Source organism: Diabrotica virgifera, chromosome 5 (assembly GCF_917563875.1).
Source record: "Diabrotica virgifera virgifera chromosome 5, PGI_DIABVI_V3a".
NCBI classification, from domain to species: domain Eukaryota; kingdom Metazoa; phylum Arthropoda; class Insecta; order Coleoptera; family Chrysomelidae; genus Diabrotica; species Diabrotica virgifera.
In genome coordinates this window covers 150,139,340-150,161,682 of record NC_065447.1, presented here as the reverse complement: position 1 = coordinate 150,161,682, position 22,343 = coordinate 150,139,340, and the positions used below count along the sequence as shown (strand labels likewise).

The following is a 22,343-nucleotide window of genomic DNA, read 5'->3' as shown; positions in this document are numbered from 1 at the left end:
TTTTGACAAAACACCGGTTTTCGGTTATACCGGTTTTTTTTGCTTACGGTTTAACTTGGCGGTTATAACCGGCCAAAAAAACCGGTTTTTGGAAAAACCGGTTTTCGGTTTTTTGATCCAATAGGTTACAAAGTTACATTTACAATACACCTTAGTTTGCGATACTCCATTAGACTCGATATCAATATGATCAAAATTAGTACATACTATCGAAAGTCGAAGGAACATGTATTACTTTTAACACGTTTGTATATTTGTAGAATAGGTACATTTTAACTCATTTAATACTTCCTGTATGAGTGTATCGTTTTGAAAACGTAGCGAAATTCTTGGAGATTCATATTCGTAATCAGTAATTCGATATTCATAGTCAGAGCATTATTTTTGATAATCAGAAAAAGTCATTCACCCACTTTCAATGTCAAGAGTTAAGTGTAAAAAATAGATGATGTTTGCGTCTAATTCAACCAGATCACTTCTTATGTAAATATTATGATTACAAATACCTTTTCAAGGAAATATTATAATAAAACTTAATAATTTTTCTGGCTGATGTGAGATTGCACTTTCAGTTTGCTGCTGTATTTTATAAAATATAATAAAATTTGAATTATGGTTTTGTTTGGAATAATTACTTAAGAATAATAATTATGATTGGGATCCAAAATAATACCTAACCTAATCCTAATCAACGTAAAAACCTAATAACCGGTTTTTACTTTAAAAAGAAAAAACCGGTTATAACCGGGAGAAAAAACAACCGGTAAAACCGGTTATTGCGAAGTAAAAAAACCGGTTTTAGGTTTAAACCGGTAGGTTTTTCCCATCCCTACGCACGGGTAAAGAATCATGGACTCAAGTGTAATATTGTTTTATTGCATCGTCACAAAAAAAAATAAAAAACACAAATATTACAAAGATAGACTCCCTGCCTACCAGAGGCTACCAAAATGCGGAGAGTAGAGAGGTATCAAATGCTAGTCGATACTTTTAGTCCAGAGAAATAAGATTTTTCTCGTGACACATCCCTCTCCAGGCCGAAACCAAATTTTTTGAGTAGTATGGACATCTATATTAATAACCTATATGTTTCCTGCAGCCGATTTTGATGATATACATAGTTATAAACAAATGAAGATCAAAAAACGCTAAATTTTCGCTTTTTTCGTCTATTACTAAACAGTGAAGCACTTTAAACAAATTTGAGAGTAAGAAACTGATAAAGCATATAAAAAACTTCAATATGGCTTTCACTGCATATGTCTATCCTTATTTGTTGCTTAGAAAATTGCAAAATAAGTCATGAATTTTGAGATTTTATAAATGTTCATAACTTATGCAAAAATTAAGTTAGAACTTTCTTATTACACGAAATGCTGAAACTTCTAGTGCTTAAATCATATTCTAAATTTCAAAGCAATTGGTCAAATAGTTTAAAAGTTATTTAATTTGTTTATCCCAAATTATTTTTTTTTGCAACACTATAAGTCAGAAAACGATGAGGTTACAGTAATACTTCGGACAGTTTATGAAAGAAGAAGATTTATGATATAAACTTAATTTAAAAAAAATTACAAAAAATAATTTTAAATAGTGTAAAATTATTTTGCAAAAACATGTCGATTTTTTGCCTATAAACAATTTGAATAACTTTTTAACCGTTACCCGTAAAAAAATTATGTTTTCATATTTAGAAAGACTAAATTTTTATACACATTTAGAAAGAAAAACAATTGTCCTAGGACAATTAGGGACGAAGTTAGACCCCTTCTTTTTTAATTCACAGCAGCTTTGTTTATAACAATTAAGAAATCAAATTAGCCGTATTTGAAAGAACATACTTCAAAGTTTTAAAGCACCAAGTATACAAAAGATTTCCTTTCAAGGAAATCGTCCACAAAGCTTAAAAATGTGGCCATTAAAATCGGCTGGCCTTGAAACTTGGGATAGCGATGAGAGGGGGGAAGGAGCTGTTAACTGTATCTCTGGTTCTCGATTATTTATTTCGTTGTTTCTTTTTTTTAATTTGTATGTACTTTTTACGCACATTACGAATATGCGTTATTTAAATAAACTAATTGTTATATATACCATTAAATTTGTTTAAACAATTTTTTTAATTTTTTAAATAATATTTGATGTAACTTTTATTGTAAAACGTACATATTAGTTATACAGGGCATAACAAAAATACAAGTCATAAATTAAATCACATATTTTGGGACCAAAAATAGATCGATTGGACCTAACTTACCTTTATACAAATGTGCACATAAAAAAAGTTATAGCCCTTTGAAGTTACAAAATGAAAATCGATTTTTTCCAATATATCGAAAACTATTAGAGATTTTTTATTGAAAATGGACATGTATCATTCTTATGACAGGAACATCTTAAAAAAAATTATAGTGAAATTTGTGCATCCTATAAAAATTTTATGCGGGTTTTGTTCCCTTAGACCCCCCAAACTTTTTTGTACGTTCCAATTATTATTGTGGTACCATTAGTTAAACTCTCTGTTTTTAAAACTTTTTTGCCTCTTAGTATTTTTTCGATAAGGCAGTTTTTATCGAGTTGCGGCTTCTTTTTTAATATGTTTACATAAAAATTTTATGGGGGTTTTGTTCCTTTACACCCCCCAAATGTTTGTGTACGTTCCAATTAAACTATTACTGCGGTACCATTAATTAAACACAATGTTTCTGAAACTTTTTTGTCTCTTAGTATTTTTTCGATAAGGCACCTTTTATCAAGATGTGGCTTCTATTTTAATATGGTTCAAAATATGCCTAAAAATGTAAATTATAAATAAATTTTCATACGATTACAAAGTCTCCATAAACGTACTTAACCATATAAAAATATGTGTGGTGGATTTGACTAATATTCAAAATATCGCAATAAAAACTGACTTTTCGAAAAAGTACTGAGAGGCAAAAAAGTTTTAAAAACATTGTGTTTAACTAATGATACCACAATAATAATTTAGTTGGAACGTACACAACAATTTGGGGGGGGGGGGCGGTTTACAGGAGCAAAACCCCCATACAATTTTTATGGGGTGTCAAAATTTTACTATAATTTTTTTGTAAGATGCCCCTGTCATAAAAATACCACATGTCTATTTTCAATAAAAAATCTCTAGTAGGAATTTTCGATATATTGGACAAAATCGATTTTCATTTTGTAACTTTTTTTATGTGCATATTTATACTAAGGTAAGTTAGGTTCAATCGAACTATTTTTATGAATAGTTATGCGATTAAATTTATGACCTGTATTTTTGTTACACCCTGTAATTATTATATACTAAACCTATTCAATTATTCCTAAATCTAAAATTGGCTTATAATATTGAATTGAAAATAAAAAATCTCAAATAAACTAGGTTTTATTTCTTGATAAACATGCTACTAGATAAACGAAAAATGAAATGTAACAAAATTAAAGAGAGGATGAAAGAACAAAATTATTTTCAGAAATTTTCTACAATATGGTATTAATTGTATCTTACAACATTGAAAGTTATAATTTTAAGATTGCAAAGCAACAAAAATTAAGATATTTCATACATTTTGGAATGATAACAAGACTATTAAAATAAAATTAAAGGAGATTTATCTAGGAATACTTGTATTTTTATGAAAAACGTAACAATTATCAGTTACCTATTTATTATAAGTTATTGTAAAGTCAAGTGCATATGATCCACTCCTATGATTGCCAACAAAGTCATCCTAAAAATATCGTAAAAAAATTTCCAAAAATTGTTTACACAATTTACATAGTTAATTAAATAACCACTTTATTAACAAAAAACATATCCGTAATTTGGTTATCGAAGTCCATAAACTATTTATATCTCTGTACTAACAAGAACTCAGTACAACCAGTTTGGCAAGAGCAGATAGTTTATTTTAACAAAACATCTGGTATAAAGAAGATCTGTTGATCGGATCGGTACTAACGGTTCTTAGCTTAATTTCCAACCCCAATCAATTACGTTTATCTCTTGTTTGGTGGTTCTGTAACATCAGTTTTTCATTCATCTAATAGCATGTTTCTAAAAAAAAATAAAACCTAGTTTATTTGAGATTTTCTAATTTCCATATACCAATACTATTTTTAGAAACAATTGAATAGGATAATTTGTTTTTTCATAAATTAAATTATTACTAACTTTAATAAAAAACTATGTATTATTATATTATTCATAAATATTTATGTTTTATGATTAAAATTACTTAAAATATTATTAAAAAAAAAATTGAAAAAAATGTTTAAACAAATTTGATGGTGTAATATAACAATTAATTTATTTAAATAATGCATACTCGTACTGTACTCAAAAAGTACATACAAATTAAAAAAATAAACGTCGAAATCCACAGGCGAGAACAAGAGATACAGCTAACAGTTCCTTCCCCCTTCTCATCGATCACACAAGTTTCAAGGCCGGCCGAATTTAAGGGTCACATTTTGAAGCTTTGTGGACGATTTGTTTGAAAGTATATATTTTTTATATTTGGTACATTAAAATTCTGAAGTATGTTTTTTCAAATGTGACTGATTTGATTTCGTAATTGTTATAAATAAAGCGGCTGTGAATTAAAAAAGGGGGAGGGGGCAACTTCGTCCCTAATTGTCCTAGGACAATTTTTTCTTTTTTAAATTTGTATAAAAATTCAATATTTCTAAATATGAAAAAATAATTTTTCTACGGGTAATGGTCCAAAAGTTATTCTAATTGTTTATAAGCAAAAAATCGACATGTTCTTGCAAAATAATTTTGCGATACTTGGAATTATTTTTTGTCATTTTTTTTAAATTAAATTGTTATCTTCTTCTTTCATAAACTATTCAAAGTATTACTGTAGCTTCATCATTTTCTGACTTATAATGTTGCAAAAAAAATTAATTTGGGATAAACAAATAAAATAACTTTTAAACTATTTGACCAATTGTTATGAAATTTAGTGTATAATTTTAGTACCAGAAGTACCAGCATTTCGTTTAATAAGAAGGTTCTAGGTTAATTCTTACATAAGTTATGAATATTTATAAAAACTCAAAATTTATGATTTATTTTGCAATTTTCTAAACAACCAATAAGGATAGACATATTTAACGGACGCCATATTGAAGTTTTTTTATATGGTTCATGAGTTTCTTACTTCTAAATTTGTTTAAAATGCTTAGCCTTTGGCAATAGACGAAAAAAGCGAAAATTTAGCGTTTTTTCTTTTTGATCTTCATTTGTTTATAACTATGTATATCATCAAAATCGGCTACAGGAAAGATATAGGTTATTATTATAGATGTCCACACTACTCAAAAAATTTGGTTTCGGCCTGGAGGGGGTTGTGTCACCAACAGGATATTTTTTTGCCTTATTTCTCTGAACTATTTGTTAAAAGCACGAATCTTGTATCCCTTTTTCGTCCATTACTGACGTTGGTTATCATATTGGTTATCATAATTTTATTCACTAGTCAACTAGAAGGTGTCGACACCTTCATATACAGTGTGTCCACGGTTGGGGTGCCCAAGAGGAAAAACTTTTTTATTTTCAATTTTAGTGAAAAATGTCATCCTTGATAAAAAGTTTTGCTTGTTCTAAAACCCATTAAAATGAAATAAAATTCAAGTTTTTCAAATCATGCTTAATTTTGTAGCCAATTTTATGTAAATCCCTATAAATTTTTGCACTAATAAGTTCGAAATTGTAACAATAATAATCTGGGAGAACAACCATTTCGCTTCTTTGGATTATGAAACCAAACTTTGTCGTTCTCCTTGAAACATCCAATTATTTAATAATTAAATAATTATTAATCCAATAATTTTAACAATAAAATTGACCACAAGATAAATTTTTTTTAACGCTTAACATTGTCAAAAAAAATGACAATTCGCAAATGATTTATCGGAGTTGACAGTTACTAAGCTACATTGTAGCTTGGCAACACTAATTATTGTTACGATTTCGAACTTAGTGCAAAAATTTATAGGGATTTACATAAAATTGACTACAAAATTAAGTAGGATTTGTAAAACTTAAATTTTATTTTGTTTTATGGGGTTTTAGAACAAGCAAAACTTTTTATCAAGAATGACATTTTTCGCTAAAATTGAAAATAAAAAAGTTTTTCCTCTTGGGCACCCCAATCGTGGACATACTGTACTTAGGCTCGCTGCTAATTAAAGATAACAATGTCAGTGAAGAAATTAAAAGAAGAATAGTGCTCGCCAATAAGTGCTACTATGGCTTAAGAAGACAGATGGCCTCAAAAATACCTAGAAAAATTAAATTGACTGTCTACAAAACACTAATAAGACCAGTGCTAACATATGGCTCAGAAACTTGGTCCCTTACTCAGAATGACCAAGAACTGCTCAAACGTTTTGAGCGAAAAATTTTAAGACGAATATATGGTGGCATAAAAGAACAAGGTTTGTGGCGCGGGCGTTACAACTTTGAGTTGTATAGAAATTTTGGAGAACCTGATGTTGTACAATTCATTAAGGTAGCACGCCTTAGATGGATAGATCATGTAATCAGGCGAGAGGAAGATGCCATAGTCAGAAAAGTTTCTGATCGAAGAGGGCCGATAGGACAACGAGCAAGAGGAAGACCGAGACTTAGGTACCAAGACAACTTAGAAAATTATTTAAGATCTATTGGAATTAGAGCATGGAGAAGAGTTGCCAGAGACAGGGGCGAATGGAGGATTGTTCTGAAGAAGGCTTTGGCTCATAAAGAGCTGTAACGCAACTGATGATCATAAAGAGCTGTAACGCAACTGATGATGAATTTTATTCACTGCAGCTCTCAAGACTGATTAAACTACTCACGTAAGCTACGAAGCCATGATGTTCGTTTTCGATCAGGACCCCACTTTCTACAAATTTTGCCCTAAATACTAAGATGAGGGACTCCGTAACGTTTTGGATGTCGCATGACATGGGCAAAATGCAAAATACTCCCAAGTTTCGTATTTTTACGGTTTTCACTACTTCGGGTGGTCTTTTTAAACGTTGTAATACCTTTCCATTTGTCACTCTATCAACCAAGCTTGTGCATACTAGCCTTCGATACACCCACATTTCGAAAGCTTGTAATTTATTTAGCGATTTATTGAGCGTCTAGCGCTTTAACTCCATACAGTAAAGTGAAGAAGATGAAAAATTCGACGAGTCGTCTCAGGTTATTGTTAATATTCCATCCACATAAAGCTTGTCAGGCTCATGGGCATGCGGCGCGAATAAATCTATAATATATTATATTATAGTTTAGCTCCCTGAGCGTGACAAGCTTACTGCTTACTACTTTTTTCATTCGGAAAAGCAATGCGGGCGTGACAAGCTTAATACTTTTTTCATTCGGAAAAGCAATACCCTGGCATGTTCACTGTGGGTTTTTATCTTTTTTCTAATTGTTATTGTTAATTGTCCAATTGTCATTTATATTTGAACCGACATAAATAATGTTCTCAGTTTTTCTATTTCCGTATTGTTGATTGGTTGAACATAGGAAATTTTCGCTTGTTAATTAATTACCTACGTAACAAAATGAAATAAAAAGTACCTATATGACCAAAAATAAAGTAGCAATTGGTCACACTATACACAATTATCAGTAGTAATTATACGAGAGCTCTAAAATTATCGATTTGTATCCCGAGTGACACTTTGACAGTTTTAATTTCACGACCGGAAGGGGAGTGAAATTATGTCAAAGTGTCACGAGGGCAAAACAAATCGATAATTTTTATGAGCTCGAGAGAAATTAGGTAAGATTATTATTTCATGAATAAAACTGTTTTTTAAATCATTTTAATTATTATTTTATTGATATCTTCGCCTAAATATTTACTAAACCTGTTCATGGTGTCCTTTTTGACAAGTTGGGAAACATTAATTGTCATTGATGTCATTGAACGTTCATTTTTGCGTACCAACAAAGGGCCTGACGTAATACTTGACGACGGGAAATTATCAAAGAAAATTACCACTGTAATCTTTATTCCTGTAGCTTTCTATTGGTCAGAATCTCTATGTATGAAATAATCAACATAAATAATTTATTCAAATAATCGCTCATCCTTTTGTCGTAATTAAAGATGCACTCTTAGCGGAGCAGCAAAACCTGATTTATTTGGTAGAGCGTCGGTGGTGATGTCTCTGTTGGAAAGATAGTTGGTCTCTAATTCTGAGAAATAGAAAGTAGCAGGTCCTTTTGTCTATCGACGAGTGCAGGGTGGTCAAAAACACATGTGAAAATTATTCGTTTGCAACTTATCTTGAAATAATAAAAAGCAGGACACTTTCTCATGAAATATGGTTCTGGACGAAAGTTACAGTACAGAACCTTCGCTATATATGGTGTAAGGGTGATAACGGGGCGTGTTGAGGCGCGCTTTGCAAAATAGAAAAATGTAATAGAAAAAGATAAAAAGTAAAGACGGGAATCAATGCAACGTGAAATAGTGAAATTTCTCTAAAAATGTGTGATTTATGGCCCCTGTGGTGCGGCGCGTTATTTCCCGTTAATTTTCGGTAAAATGACGCAGTTCAAAGAAAATCAGAAGCTAAAACAAGACCCTTCCAACTCGGCAACGGGGGTACGGTCAGCGCCGTGGTAATTATGTGGTCTAAGGACGTGTTTTAATTTTTATCATTGTGTGAAATAACCAAACTACTATTTTTAACGCCAACACTGACACATCTTGATATTCTTGGGGACATGATGGTCCGACCGATTTTGTCACCGAATGTTTCAAAATCGAAATTAGTTAAATCGCTTCAGTCATTCTGGAGCTGTTATAAAAAATTAAAATGACTTTTATTAAACGTCATTTAATGTTTATATATCGACAAATGTCCTGGACAAACTGCGTGACTTGTCGTATTAGACTTTTATAAGCTTAGCTATTATAATATAATACTTTATAATAATGTAATACATACTATATGAAATTATCCGTTTTTTTAGGTCATGAAAACTGGAGAATACGTGATGGTGACCCAGTTCCTAATTTCTCAGGGAATCAAAACTGGAGGGAACGTAATCGTGGTTCTGATCCGAGACCTGAACGTGGTTCTGATCCGAGACCTGAACGTGGTCGTGGTCGTGGTTGGGGTCATGGTCATTATCGTGTCCTTGGTAATGACCGTACCGGTGGTAATGATCGTGGCTTTGTCCCAAGGAAGAGAGAAAATAATGAATTATACAGAACTCGTCAACCGCGTCAGATGGAATTAAAAGCACTGGAAGAATTGATTGATAATGACAACATTGAAGAAATTATTTTAGATCTCAATGACGGCAGGAAAGGTTTTAAAACATTACTGGGTAGCACATTATCGACCGATAAAATAGTTTTGATTGTAAAAATGTTAGCTAAAATATGTGATTCTGCTTTTAATACTTCGAAGACTTCAGTACTGCAATTTGCAATCGAAGGTGACTTTTCTAAACAAGTGACCTCTTTTGTAAATAGCTTGGCTATTCAGGTAACTTTTTTTCCATAGTTTTTGTTTCATCTAAAAATCACAGACAATAAATATTAACTTATTAGAAAAATATCCGATTGCTTTCATGGTGAAACACGTTTGCCTAATCTATATAAAAAATAGGTATAGTACCTAATCTATATAAAATTAAAAAATCAGACCTATACAAAAAATATATACGGCGTGGAAGCCTCTTACGAAATATAATTATTTTTGGCGTTAATCTTGTAATAAGAGACACGTGAACTTTGCACGTTGTTGTAATTTTCCGGAATATAGATATGCACATACAAACATACCTACACATTAGGAGATTAGGAAATCTTTCAAATGAGGTGTCCCGTGAACTCGGGTGGTGTTTAACAAAATTATAGATTACGTCATTACGCCAACACTGAAGACGTAATGTCTATCACATATATAGCAATTGATGGCCATTCAAACATTAAAATAGACGTGTTTTAAAATTATCCAGGATTAGCCAGTTTCAAAATTAACCAAAACGATCCAGTCGTTCTCGAGTTATTAAATAAAAAAAATTTGAAAAATAAAATGACGTATGTTAAATGTCATTTAATATTTATATATAGGATAAAGTCCTGGACAAAGTGCCGGACAAACTGCGTGATCGCTTAACGTGTCGTCCAAGCCTTTAATAGATTAGATGGCCTGTAATTTTTAAAGTGAATACTTCTTGTCGCTACACAAGGTATTAATGAATAATGATAATAAATAAAATTGACTAATAAAATAATTTTCAAAGATGAAGTAAAAATGGAATTTTTATTTTATTTTTAAAATAATTTTCGTTTATTCGTCACAAACCAGTAGTTTTATTTTTACAATATAATACTAAAAATTAAATAATTGAACAAAAATAATATTTGATAATAATAAAAATATAGATGAACAAATTCTACATAACATTTAACACATTTTGAAAATTACTGAAATCATTAAACATTTTTGAAGAAAAAAATTAAAATTTTTATGAACTTAAACGTGTGGGGTTATTATAAAAAAATATTAACAATTCAGTAATAAGCAGACATACAATTCCATTAACCGACATATTACAGTAATATCGCGCTATAAGAATCGCTTCTGTCGGCACTCCCCAAGTGCCACACCGTTTTGTGTCTTTCGTTTTTGAAATATACAGGGTTAAACCGGTAGATATTGACAGAAGTTCATCCACGATTTTCTGAGTCCTGCCCTTTGCAAAACTGAAAGGTTAGAGAAGGTACTTAAAATTTGTGGAAAAATCAACTGGTTTCCTGTGACATTTTCCTGTGAAAATTAGATTTTCCATGAAAAAAAAAACTGGGGAGTTGCGATGAATTTCTGAGTCCTGCCAAATCCATAGAATGATAGTATGGTATAACTAGACCCAAACCCAGACATCCAAAGTGAAAGTTATCCTTTAACACCAAATTATTCTATATGGTCCACATAATGTTCAGAAAAAAGTCACACCATTTTGAGCGTCGGGTTTGGGGGGAGAGGGGGGAGAAATCGGTAAATTCGTAGTTTTTTATGTTTTTCGTAAATATTTCTAAAACTATACCATTTAGCATAAACAACCTTCTATACAAAAATGTTCTACATTAAATTTGTAATAAAAAAGGTCCTATGCATAATCCTTCTAAAATGAACGGTTTCAAAGTTACGGAGCTAGTATAGTATAATGGCTCCAAAAAAGGCCTAACCTAAACATCCAAAATAAAAGTTTTACTCCAACACCAAATTGTTCTATATGGTCCACATATTGCTCAGTAAAAAGTTACACCATTTTGAGCGTCCGGTTTGGGGGGAGATGGGGGAGAATTCGGTAAATTAGTAGTTTTTTTACGTTTTTCGTCAATATTTCTAAAAATATGCTTTAGCTAAACAATTTTCTATACAAAAATGTTCTACATAAAATTTAAAACAAAAAAGGTCCTATACATAATTGTTATAAAATCAACGGTTCCAGAGTTACGGAGGGTGAAAAGTGGAGGTTTTCAGTACATTTTATATTTTTTGGGCAATTTCCTACTGATTTTCTTTAACAGGATTGGGTTTTATAAATGAAATTTGCTATTCCAGTGGCCGATGGTATGTTAGTGATAAGCCCTTGAAGAAACGTCAACCTCACCACCTAAAATCATCATCAATTGCCAAAAAAATATAAAAAGTATCGAAAACCTCCACTTTTCACCCTCCGTAACTCTGGAACCGTTGACGTTATAACAATTATGTATAGGACCTTTTTTGTTTTAAATTTTATGTAGAACATTTTTTTATACAACATACTTTTCGTAAAAGCATAGTTTTAGAAATATTGACGAAAAACCTAAAAAAACTACTAATTTACCGACTTCTCTACAATCTCCCCCCAAACCGGACGCTCAAAATGGTGTAACTTTTCTACTGAACCATATGTGGACCATATAGAACAATTTGGTGTTGAAGGAACACTTTTATTTTTGATGTTTGGGTTAGGCCTTTTTTGGACCAATTATACTATACTACCTCTGTAACTTTGGAACCGTTCATTTTAGAAGGATTATGCATTGGACCATTTTTATTTCAAATTTAATAAGAACATTTTTGTATAAAAGGTTGTTCATGCTAAACCGCATAGTTTTAGAAATATTGACGAAAAACGCAAAAAACTAGGAATTCCCGATTTCTCCCCCCGCTCCCCCCCAAACCCGACGCTCAAAATAGTGTGACTTTTTTCTGAACATTATGTGGACCATAGAGAACAATTTGGTGTTGGAGGAGAACTTTCACTTTGGATGTCTGGGTTATGCCATCTTTTGGATCAATCTTATCATACTATGACAGGATATTATCGATTTTACACAGTATCGACACACAGTTAAAAAATATGTAAGAAAATTCGTGGAAAGTTACACGATTTTCTAAGTCATGCCATTTTGCACATATCTCAAGAATGTTAATAGAAATCTATTTACAAAGAGGCAGGATGGATGTATAGTTATTTCGTATATAAAAATAAAATTTTAAGTATGTAAAATTAATGCAGTGTGTTATACAGACATATTCATATCACCTCAATTTTCTTAGTCATGCCATATCAAGTATGCTTAAAAAACACTAATCTCAAACTGTTTACAACATGGCAGGATAACCGCAAAGATATTAAATTTAATACATAAAAATTAATTTTTATATCGTTAAAACAATCATACTGTATTAAATATTATTTTCCTGAGTAATTTCTCGGATTTTTTACACACCTTTCAAATCTAATACCAAACTGTATATCTTTATTTTAAGTGATTATATATCATATTTTTATCTAAGTAAACGCAATAAAAGTAATTAGGAAGATAATCAATAATGTTTACAATTTATTGGTCATAGTAGGGAATGTACCTATTATACAGGGTGTACCGAAAATACTGGTCATAAATCATACGACAGATTCTGTGGTCAAAAATAGCTTGATTGAACCTCACTTATCTGTATACAATAATGCACACAAAAAAGTTACAGCCCTTTGAAATTAGAAAATGAAAATCGATTTTTGTTCATATATCGAAAACTTTTAGAGATTTTTTATTGAAAATTGACATGTGGAATTCTCATTGCAGCAGCATCTTAAAAAAGAATTAAAGTGAAATTTGTGCACCCCGCAAAAATTTTATGGGGGTTTTGTTCACTTAAACCGGCCCAAACTTTGTGTACGTTCCCATTAAATTACTATTGAGGCACCATCAGATAAATACAATGTTTTTAAAACTTTTTTGCCTCTTAGTAATTTTTCGATAAGCCAGTGTTTATCGAGATATTTTGAATATTTGTCGAATCCACCACATATTTGTATATGGTTAAGTACGATTATAGAGACCTGTTAATAATCTGAAAATTTATTTGTAATTTACATTTTCAGGTAGGTATATTTAAAAAAAAAAAAGACACATCTCGATAAAAGGTGACTTATCAAAAAAAAAGACTAAAACTCAAAACAGTTTTAAAAACACTGTGTTTAACTAATGGTACCACAATAATAGTTTAATCCAGACGTACACAAACATTTGGGGTGTTTAAAGGAACAAAACCCCCATAATATTTTTATGTAAATATATTAAAAAAAGAAGCTGCATCTCGATAAAAACTGGCTTATCAAAAAAATACTGAGAGGCAAAAAAGTTTTAAAAACGTTGTGTTTAACTGACGGTACTACAATAATGAATTACTTGGAAAGTACACAAAAGTTTGTGGGGGGGGGGAGTTTAAGGGAAGAAAACCCCCATACAATTTTTATGGGGTGGACAAATTTCACTATAATTTTGTTTTAAGATGTTCCTGCCATAAAAATGATACGTGTCCATTTTCAAAAAGAAATCTCTAATAGTTTTCGATATATTGAAAAAAATCGATTTTAATTTTGTAATTTCAAAGGGCTGTAACTTTTTTTATGAACACATTTGTACTAAGGTAAGTTAGGTTCAATCGAACTATTTTTGACCTCAGAATGTGTGGTAAAATTTATGACCAATCTTTTCGGGACACCCTGTATAGTTTATGACCAATCTTTTCGGGACACCCTGTATAATACAGGGTGGCCAGAAACTCTTCCAACAAACGAGGATCGGAGGTTCCTCAGATAATTTTAAGAAAATTTAACTCAATTCACCTAGTCCGAAAATGCTTCCTAAGGAAGCTAGAGCTCTTTAAAGATTGGTATTTGTTTTTTTAAAAATAGCTCTAGAAGGCTTCTATTTAGAAAAACAAAAACTGGTAGACCTATTTATCTTACAGAGATAAATCGATTCCATCAATTGCCAGTTTTTAGCACCGTTCATAGGCGTCCGTTTTGGGTAGGGAAACGGATATTTTATCGCATTTTTCTTATAACTTTTCTGTCTTTTACTTTTAAAGCATTTTTGACACTGGATTATTAAATTCTGGGTATTTTTATACTAAAAGGTACTCTTGCGTTAAATCGATAGGATAGGCCGTGGTCTAGAAAAATCGATTTGAAAAATTTTTCGTTTTTTGAATTAGAAAAAAAAAAATTAAAAAAAAAACTAAGTATTTCTATCTATTTTCCTTACATGTTTGTATAAGTACACATATATTCCGTAAGCCCGTTTGCAACCCTCCTGCCCAAAAAATTTTCTTCATAAAATCGATAGTATCCTGTCATTCTACGGATATGGCAGGACTCAGAAATTCATCGCAAAACCCTAATTTTATTTTTTGGGAAAATCTAATTTTTACAGGAAAATTTCACAGGAAATTTGTAGACGTTTCCACAAGTTGTAAGTATTTCGTCTACGCTTCCAGTATTGCAAAATGCAGGATTCAGAAAATCGTGGCTGAACTTATAATATCTCCCAGTCTAGGTTTTTGGTAACGAATGGGCTTAACCTTAGATTCCTGATGTTAAAATAGGTCGATTTAAACTAACTTACCTTAGTACGAAAGTTGATAATAACCGAAATATAGGGTGTCAAAGTTAAACTTGTATTTTATCTATTTATATTTATATAATTTTTGAATATTTCCTGACAGGCATGGGATCTTCCTCCTAATGGTATGGTATAACTAGACCCAGGCCCAGACATCCAAAGTGAAAGTTATCCTTCAACACCAAATTGTTCTATATGGTCCACATATTGCTCAGTCTATAGTTACACAATTTTGATCGTCGGGTGTTCGGGGGGAGGTGGGGGAGAAGTCAGCAAATTAGTAGAACAATGTTATATATGTACAAAAATTTTCTACATTAATTTTAAACAAAAAAGGTCCTATGCATAATCCTCCTAAAACTAACGGTTCCAAAGTTACGGAGGTAATATATTGGTCCAAAAAAAGCCTACCCCCGTCACCCAAAATTAAAGTTTTCCTTCAACACCAAATTGTTCTATATGATCCACATATTATTGTTCAGTAAAAAATTACACCATTTTTTGCATCGGGTTTGGGGGGGAGGGTGGGTAGAAGTCGGTAAATTAGTGGTTTCTAAACCTAAGCGGTTTAGCGTGAACAATATTCTATACAAAAATGTTCTACATCAAATTTGTAATGAAAATTTTACTGTTGGAAAGACATTCATGCGACATTGTCCATAGAAAGTTCAGAGTGATTTTCTTTGTACCAGAGATTTATGTGGCCTAAGCCTGTAGAAGCCCTTTGAAGTTCAAGGGGTTTCTACAAGTTGAAAGTGGTGAGGTTGACGTTCCTTCAAGGGCTTATCGGTAACAAACCACCAGCCATTAAAATAGCAAATTATACTTAGAAAACACAAACCCAAAATTGGTTTCTTCAGTAGTAATTTCATAATTTGCCAAAAAATGTAAAAAATATGGAAAACCTCCACTTTACACCCTCCGTAACTCCGGAACCATTGATTTTATGACAATTAAGCATAGGACCTTTTTTTTTTTCAAAATTAAAGTAGAACATTTTTGTATAAAATAATGTTCACGCTAAACCGCTTACATTTAGAAATATTGACGAAAAACGTGAAAAACTACTAATTTACCGACTTTTCCCCTAACTCTCCCACCAAACCCTACGTTCAAAATGGTTTAACTTTTTACTGAACAATATGTGGACTATATAGAACAATTTGGTGTTCAGACTTTTATTTTGGATGAAGGGATTAGGCCTTTTCTTGGACCAATTATACTATACTACCTCCATAACTTTGGAACCGTTTGTTTTAGGATTATGCATAGGGCCTTTTTGTTTAAAATTCAATGTAGAACATTTTTGTATAGAAATTTAATGGAGAACATTGTTCACAGTTTTGAAATATTGACGAGACAAACTTAAAAATCTACTAATTTACCGACTTCTCTCCCCCAAACCCGACGCTCAAAATGGAATGGTGTAACTGTTTACTGAACATTATGTGGACTATATAGAACAATTTGGTGTTAACGGAAAACTTTCACTTTGGATGTCTGGGTTATGCCTTTTTTGGATAAATTGTATCATACTATAAGCATAGGCGGCTCTAGCCCATGTAGCGCCCGTGTGCAGTCGATGCCCTGGCGCCCTTTAGTAGACGCGCAGTCAAAATGGAATAGTTGAATAGGTACCTACCTATAGTACTTGTACATAGGATATTACGTACTCTTATAATGTAATCAAAAATCCAGATACAAATAGTGCAATATTAAATGATGTCGGGAGCCAATAGATATCCACGGCCTCAGAAAAACCTACCCAAAAATCTGTTAAAAATATTTAATTAAAAATGAACTTTTTATCTATGAGGTAAGGTTGAAAATTGGTTGAGGTTGATAAAATGATGAACTACATACTACGTATTTTCAGTATTACTTAAAAAACCAACAACAAATTGTTAATATGGATAATTTTTGAGGAGCTCTGACTCCGCTGAAGTCGCAATAATTGTGGTAGTGTTCTTCTTAGGGTGCCTGTCCGTTCCGAACGTTAACGATCATTCTAGCTATGATGGCTTTGTTGGTTGCTATACGGAATATTTGTGTTGAGGTCTTTCTATACCATGCTCTCAGGTTAGCAAGCCAGGATATTCTTCTTCGTCCTGGGGTCCTTTTTCCTTCAATTTTACCTTGTAAAATGTATTGGAGTAGCTCGTATCTGCCTCGATTTATATGTCCCAAGTACTGCAGCTTACGGGCCTTCACGATGTTGACGAAATCTGCGGTTGTGTTCATCCTCCGTAGTACTTCTTCGTTGGTGAATTTGTCTGTGTCCATGGTATCTTCAGGATCCTTCTGTACAACCATAGCTCGCAAGCCTGAAGTTTCGATAGAGTTGCTGCCTTCAATGTCCACGTTTCTGCTCTGTATAGACGCACTGAGTACACGTAACATTTATGGAGCCTTATTTTTGTTTTTAGGGTGAGGTCGTGGCTCTTGAACACAGAGCTCATAGTCAAAAATGCACTTTTTTCCTCTCCGATGCGACATCTAATCTCTTGAGTATTGTCCCATGACTCATTGATTATAGTTCCCAAGTAGTTGTATTGTGAGACACTTTCAATTCTCATTTGGTTCACATACAGATTTGCTCTAGTTATGTTTTGCTTGCTGATGATCATTAGCTTGGATTTGCTGGTGTTTATATCTAGTCCATATGTTCTACTTGTTTCCGTTATTTTGTTCGTTAAGTTTTGCAGCCCTTCTATGGTTATATGGTATTGGAAAACACTATTGTATCATCTGTATACCGCAGGTTACTGAGTTTGATTCCATTTTATTGAGATGCCTTCATCAATATGTTTTAGAGTTTACGAGCCTCTTCAAAAATGTGCTTTGAGTACAGATTGAACATCAGCAATGAAATTATGCATCCCTGTCTCACTCCCCTTAAGATTTTGACCTGGTCTGTATATTCTCCATCTATTCGGAGCACTGCTGATTGATTCCAAATTCCAATACAGGTTAGATATTATTTCAGGTCTTTTCCGTCAATCCCTGTCCTCTTCAGCACTTCCATCATTTGTTCATGCCTGGCCTGACTCTATCGAAAGCCTTCTTGTAGTCACTCAGGCATTCAAAACATCACAGCTGACATCTCTACATTTCTGAAACAACACCTGCAAGCTAAATAAAGCCTTCCCCGTACCAACAGCGTTCACAAATCTAAACTGATTGGGCGCAATTTGTTCTTCGCATTTTCGGTAAATTGTGGTAGTAATAAAAGAAAATCTTCCTTTTAAATAATTTTAATCAAATGAAAAGCCGCTTTACTTTATATTTACATGTTAACTTTCCACAACAGATTTCGGAACCATTGTCAGTATGTCTTCAAACGAATCAAAAGATTGCCGCCCGTCCGTTGGACGGACAGCCGGGCGGGCGGCAATCTATAAATTGCGCTTCAGTGCCAATGTAATTTTTCATTAATCGTTTTAAAGCATATTTTATGTTGAAACAAAGTAAGGGACCCGCTCTTTGGCTATCGGCGCCCCAACATCCCGGCGCCCGTGTGCACCGCACACTCTGCACAATAGGTAAAGCCGCCTCTGCATAAGTGCCTTCTCTATATGGCAAATTTCTCTCTGTTCTAGGCTTGATGAATTAAGTCATTCCCTGTTGTGTGGGTCCAATCTCTGATGTTTCAGAGACAGGATTCTTTCTTTATCTCTATACCCCTTTTAACTTCGATTTTGCCTTCTAATAGGCATGGAATAACAACACGAAATTTGTTAATGGTGGTTTTTTGGGACGAGAAACCTAAATTCCCCCATTTTTTTTATCCCCTACTCTACATAATTTTGTGATCACATCATCATCATCATCATCATTCAACCCGGATCTATCCACTGTTGGATATAGGTCTCCCTCAGTATTTTTCATGCATTTCTGTCTTGTGCTGTTTGCATCCAATTTTTATCGATCCGTTTTATGTCATCACTCATCAGACCATCTGGTTGGCGGACGACCTCTACTTCGATATGCTTCGTGTCTTGTTCTCCAGTGTATTATTAGCTGTGTCCATCTGTTATCCGACATTATAGCTATGTGTCCAGCCCAGTTTCACTTTAGGGTCATAATTCTTTCTATGGCATCCGTCACTCCTGTTCTCCGTCTTATATCCCTGTTCGTAATTCGATCCCTACGAGAAATGCCTAATATTGAGCGTTCCATGGCTCTTTGGGTAACACAAATTTTATTTTTTACTTTCTTGGTTATTGTTAAAGTTTCTGCACCATATATGTAAGTACTGGCAACACACTGATCAAAGACACATAGGCAGTTGAGACTTCTTTTGAGACACATAGGCAGTTCTAACTTAAGGACATAGCTCAGCTTGCCGAATACTACCCAAGTGAGTCCTATGCGGCGGATTAGTTCGCAAGTTTGATTATCTCTACCTATGCGTATCTCATGCCCTAAGTACTTATAAGCGGTGGTTTCTTCAATAGGCATGCTATTTACTGAACTCTTTTCGCTTAACACAAGATTTTTCATGATTTGTGTTTTTGTATGGTTGATTTTTAATCCAACTAAGTTTTGTGTAATCATAAGTCTTATGATCACACAAAACTGTTATTCCCCTATTGTTATTACTTAAAAGAGGTATATTACATTCATCTCACTAAACTCAACCGTTTTCGAGATAAACGCATGTTAAATCTACGATGCCAAATTGTAGTAGTTAGGTACTAATAACAATTCATTGCAGTTACTAAAAACAATTTGAGATTTCCTTGTCATACTTGGCATCAAGTGTAGGTACTGTACACCTTACCAAATTATGTTAAACAAACGTTTCTGGCTGCTACCAGTGGCGTATGACGGAGGAAAATGAATGGTTAACCCTTACCAAATTATACGCCACTGGCGGAATTACTATTGTAATAAAACGAGCGATTTCGTATTTATATACGACTTTATTTATATAACTGTACAGACGAATTTATATTATACACTGAACTCATTTACAAAAACAGTTCCAATTTATAGCCCATCGTTATTTCTCGAAAATTCTGCCCATCTCTAGTTATCGTCCAGACGTTCTTAGAATTGCTCGTCTTTCCGTCCCGCTACATCGCGTCATATCTAGAAACATCGTCGTGGAATGCCTGCGTGGAGGTGGGACCTGTTATACGACGGTCGGTCAAAAGTAATATTTTGTTACACTGCTCCCCTCTTAAGATCTGAGTGTCCCGATCAGCAACTTTAGATGGCCCAGGATGGCGGAACCTACAGGATTCTCCAGCTCTGCATACACCCCTAGAAAAGAAGTAACAGTCTACTGTCTTTGAAGGGTATGACATCTTCGGGTTCATGCAACACACAGTAATTCGTACGCCAGTTTCTCTGAAGATCATTTCAAGCATGCTTCTCACAATCTTCCAATCCAGATTTTCTACTGCATGGCCTATTTTTGGTAAAGCCAAATCTTTGATGTCATAATTACACACGATTTTCTTCAAATTAGTTAGAGCACGCCATATGTTCTCGTAGCTTGGCGTGTCCGTATAAGACTTCCTGGTCACCATATACAGCAAAGATCGAGGACCATCTTCCAGTCGCAATACTCTTCCAATTTTAGGTTGTTGATTCCTTAACTCGTCCAGGCGGCCGAACTTTCTATTGAATACGGACGAGATTCCTTTAGTCATCTCGAGGTCTTGGGCAACACAGTGGGCTAGAGAGACGTTTTCTGGAACACCAAACAGATCTTGCTGAACTTCTGCGGTCACGCCGAATCTAGCACTCTTTCTTTCTGCGTAATTTGACATAAATTCCTTAAAACTTGGCTGTGGTGCATCTTTCATCTCCTGTTGGAGGACTCGGGCTTCCTCTGTTTCATTTGAGCCAGCATATGGTGCAAGACGATTTATGTGAATAACTTTTGGTTTACCGTTTGGTAACTTCTTAATTCTGTATATTACGTCATTTATTTTCTTCTTAACTTCATACGGACCTTCCCATTGTCTTTGCAGTTTAGGACACAGGCCTCGACGACGTTGTGGATTATAAAGCCAGACAAGATCACCTACTTCGAAGCTTTCATTCTTGCAGCGAGAATCATATTGATCTTTCATTCTGTCACTGGCTATCTGGATGTGTTGTCGGGCAAGTTCATGAATGTTGTTCATTCGTAACTTCAGGCGGTCTACGTATTCTTCGCCTGCAACATATTCCTCGGAAGGTCTGCAGCCAAACTCTAGGTCGCATGGCAAACGAACTTCACGACCCAACATCAGGCAGGTTGGTGTTTGACTTGTAGTTTCATTCACGGCCGAGCGGTAGGCCATCAGGAATAAATGAATGTGTTGGTCCCAATCTCGCTGATGTTCAGATACAACTTTGGACAAGTGTTTACCCATCGTTCGGTTCATCCTCTCGACCATTCCATCTGATTGAGGATGCAGGGGTGTTGTTCTGGTCTTATTGGCACCAATCAATTTACAAACGTTTTGGAAAAGAGCTGACTCAAAGTTTCGCCCTTGGTCGGAGTGGATCTCCAAGGGAACACAAAATCGGCTGAAGAATTCTTTAACAAGTACCTCTGCAACGGTAGCAGCTTCTTGATTCGGTAATGCATAGGCCTCGGTCCATTTCGTAAAATAGTCCATGGCTACCAGAATGTATTTATTTCCAGCATCGGTTTCTGGAAATGGACCTGCAATGTCGATTGCTACTCTTTCCATAGGACTTCCAACATTGTACTGTCTCATGGGTGCTCTCTTTTTACCAACTGGACCATTACCGGATGCACACAGTTCACATTTCCGGCACCATCTTCTTACATCATCTTTACAGTTCACCCAATAGAACCGTTCTCGAACCTTTTGCAGAGTCTTCGTAATACCAAAGTGTCCAACTGATGTACCGTCATGCAACTGACGCAATACTTCTGACACTTTACTTTTAGGTACAATGAACTGCAGCTTAGATTCTGTACCATCATCGTTCTCAAAGGTTCTGTACAGAAGATCATCTTTTAGTACCAGGCAATTCCATTGGCTCCAGTAGGCCTTGACTTCTGGACTACATGCACTAATGTTCTGCCAACTAGGTCTCTCACCTTGCTGCATCCAATCCAATACTCTTTTTATACATGGATCATCTTCTTGGGCGTTTTGTAACTGTTGGGGCTGCCATTGCGCATTAACTACGGTGGTTCGTCTCACGGGGCAAAATCGTTCCTCTAATTTGGCACAGTGATTACAATTTGCACTGCATGGTCGTCTCGAAAGGGCATCAGCATTTGAATGAACTCTTCCGGCCCTGTGTTCTATCTCATAATCATATTTTTGCAGTCGTTCTAACCATCTTGCCATCTGGCCCTCTGGATTACGGAATTGTATGAGCCATTTTAGAGCAGCGTGATCTGTTCGAAGAAGGAACTGT

At 34.0% G+C, this 22,343-nt stretch overlaps 1 protein-coding gene across 1 annotated transcript in view; it reads left to right on the top strand.

Moving 5' to 3' along the window:
- The window catches only part of LOC126885494 (NFX1-type zinc finger-containing protein 1-like), a gene marked incomplete at its 3' end in the record, with an annotated part of 372,388 nt that overhangs the window by 77,378 nt on the left and 272,667 nt on the right, over positions 1-22,343 (top strand). The window contains 1 exon segment of the mRNA XM_050652072.1: positions 8,996-9,516. Coding sequence (XP_050508029.1) covers positions 8,996-9,516 — 521 coding nt within the window.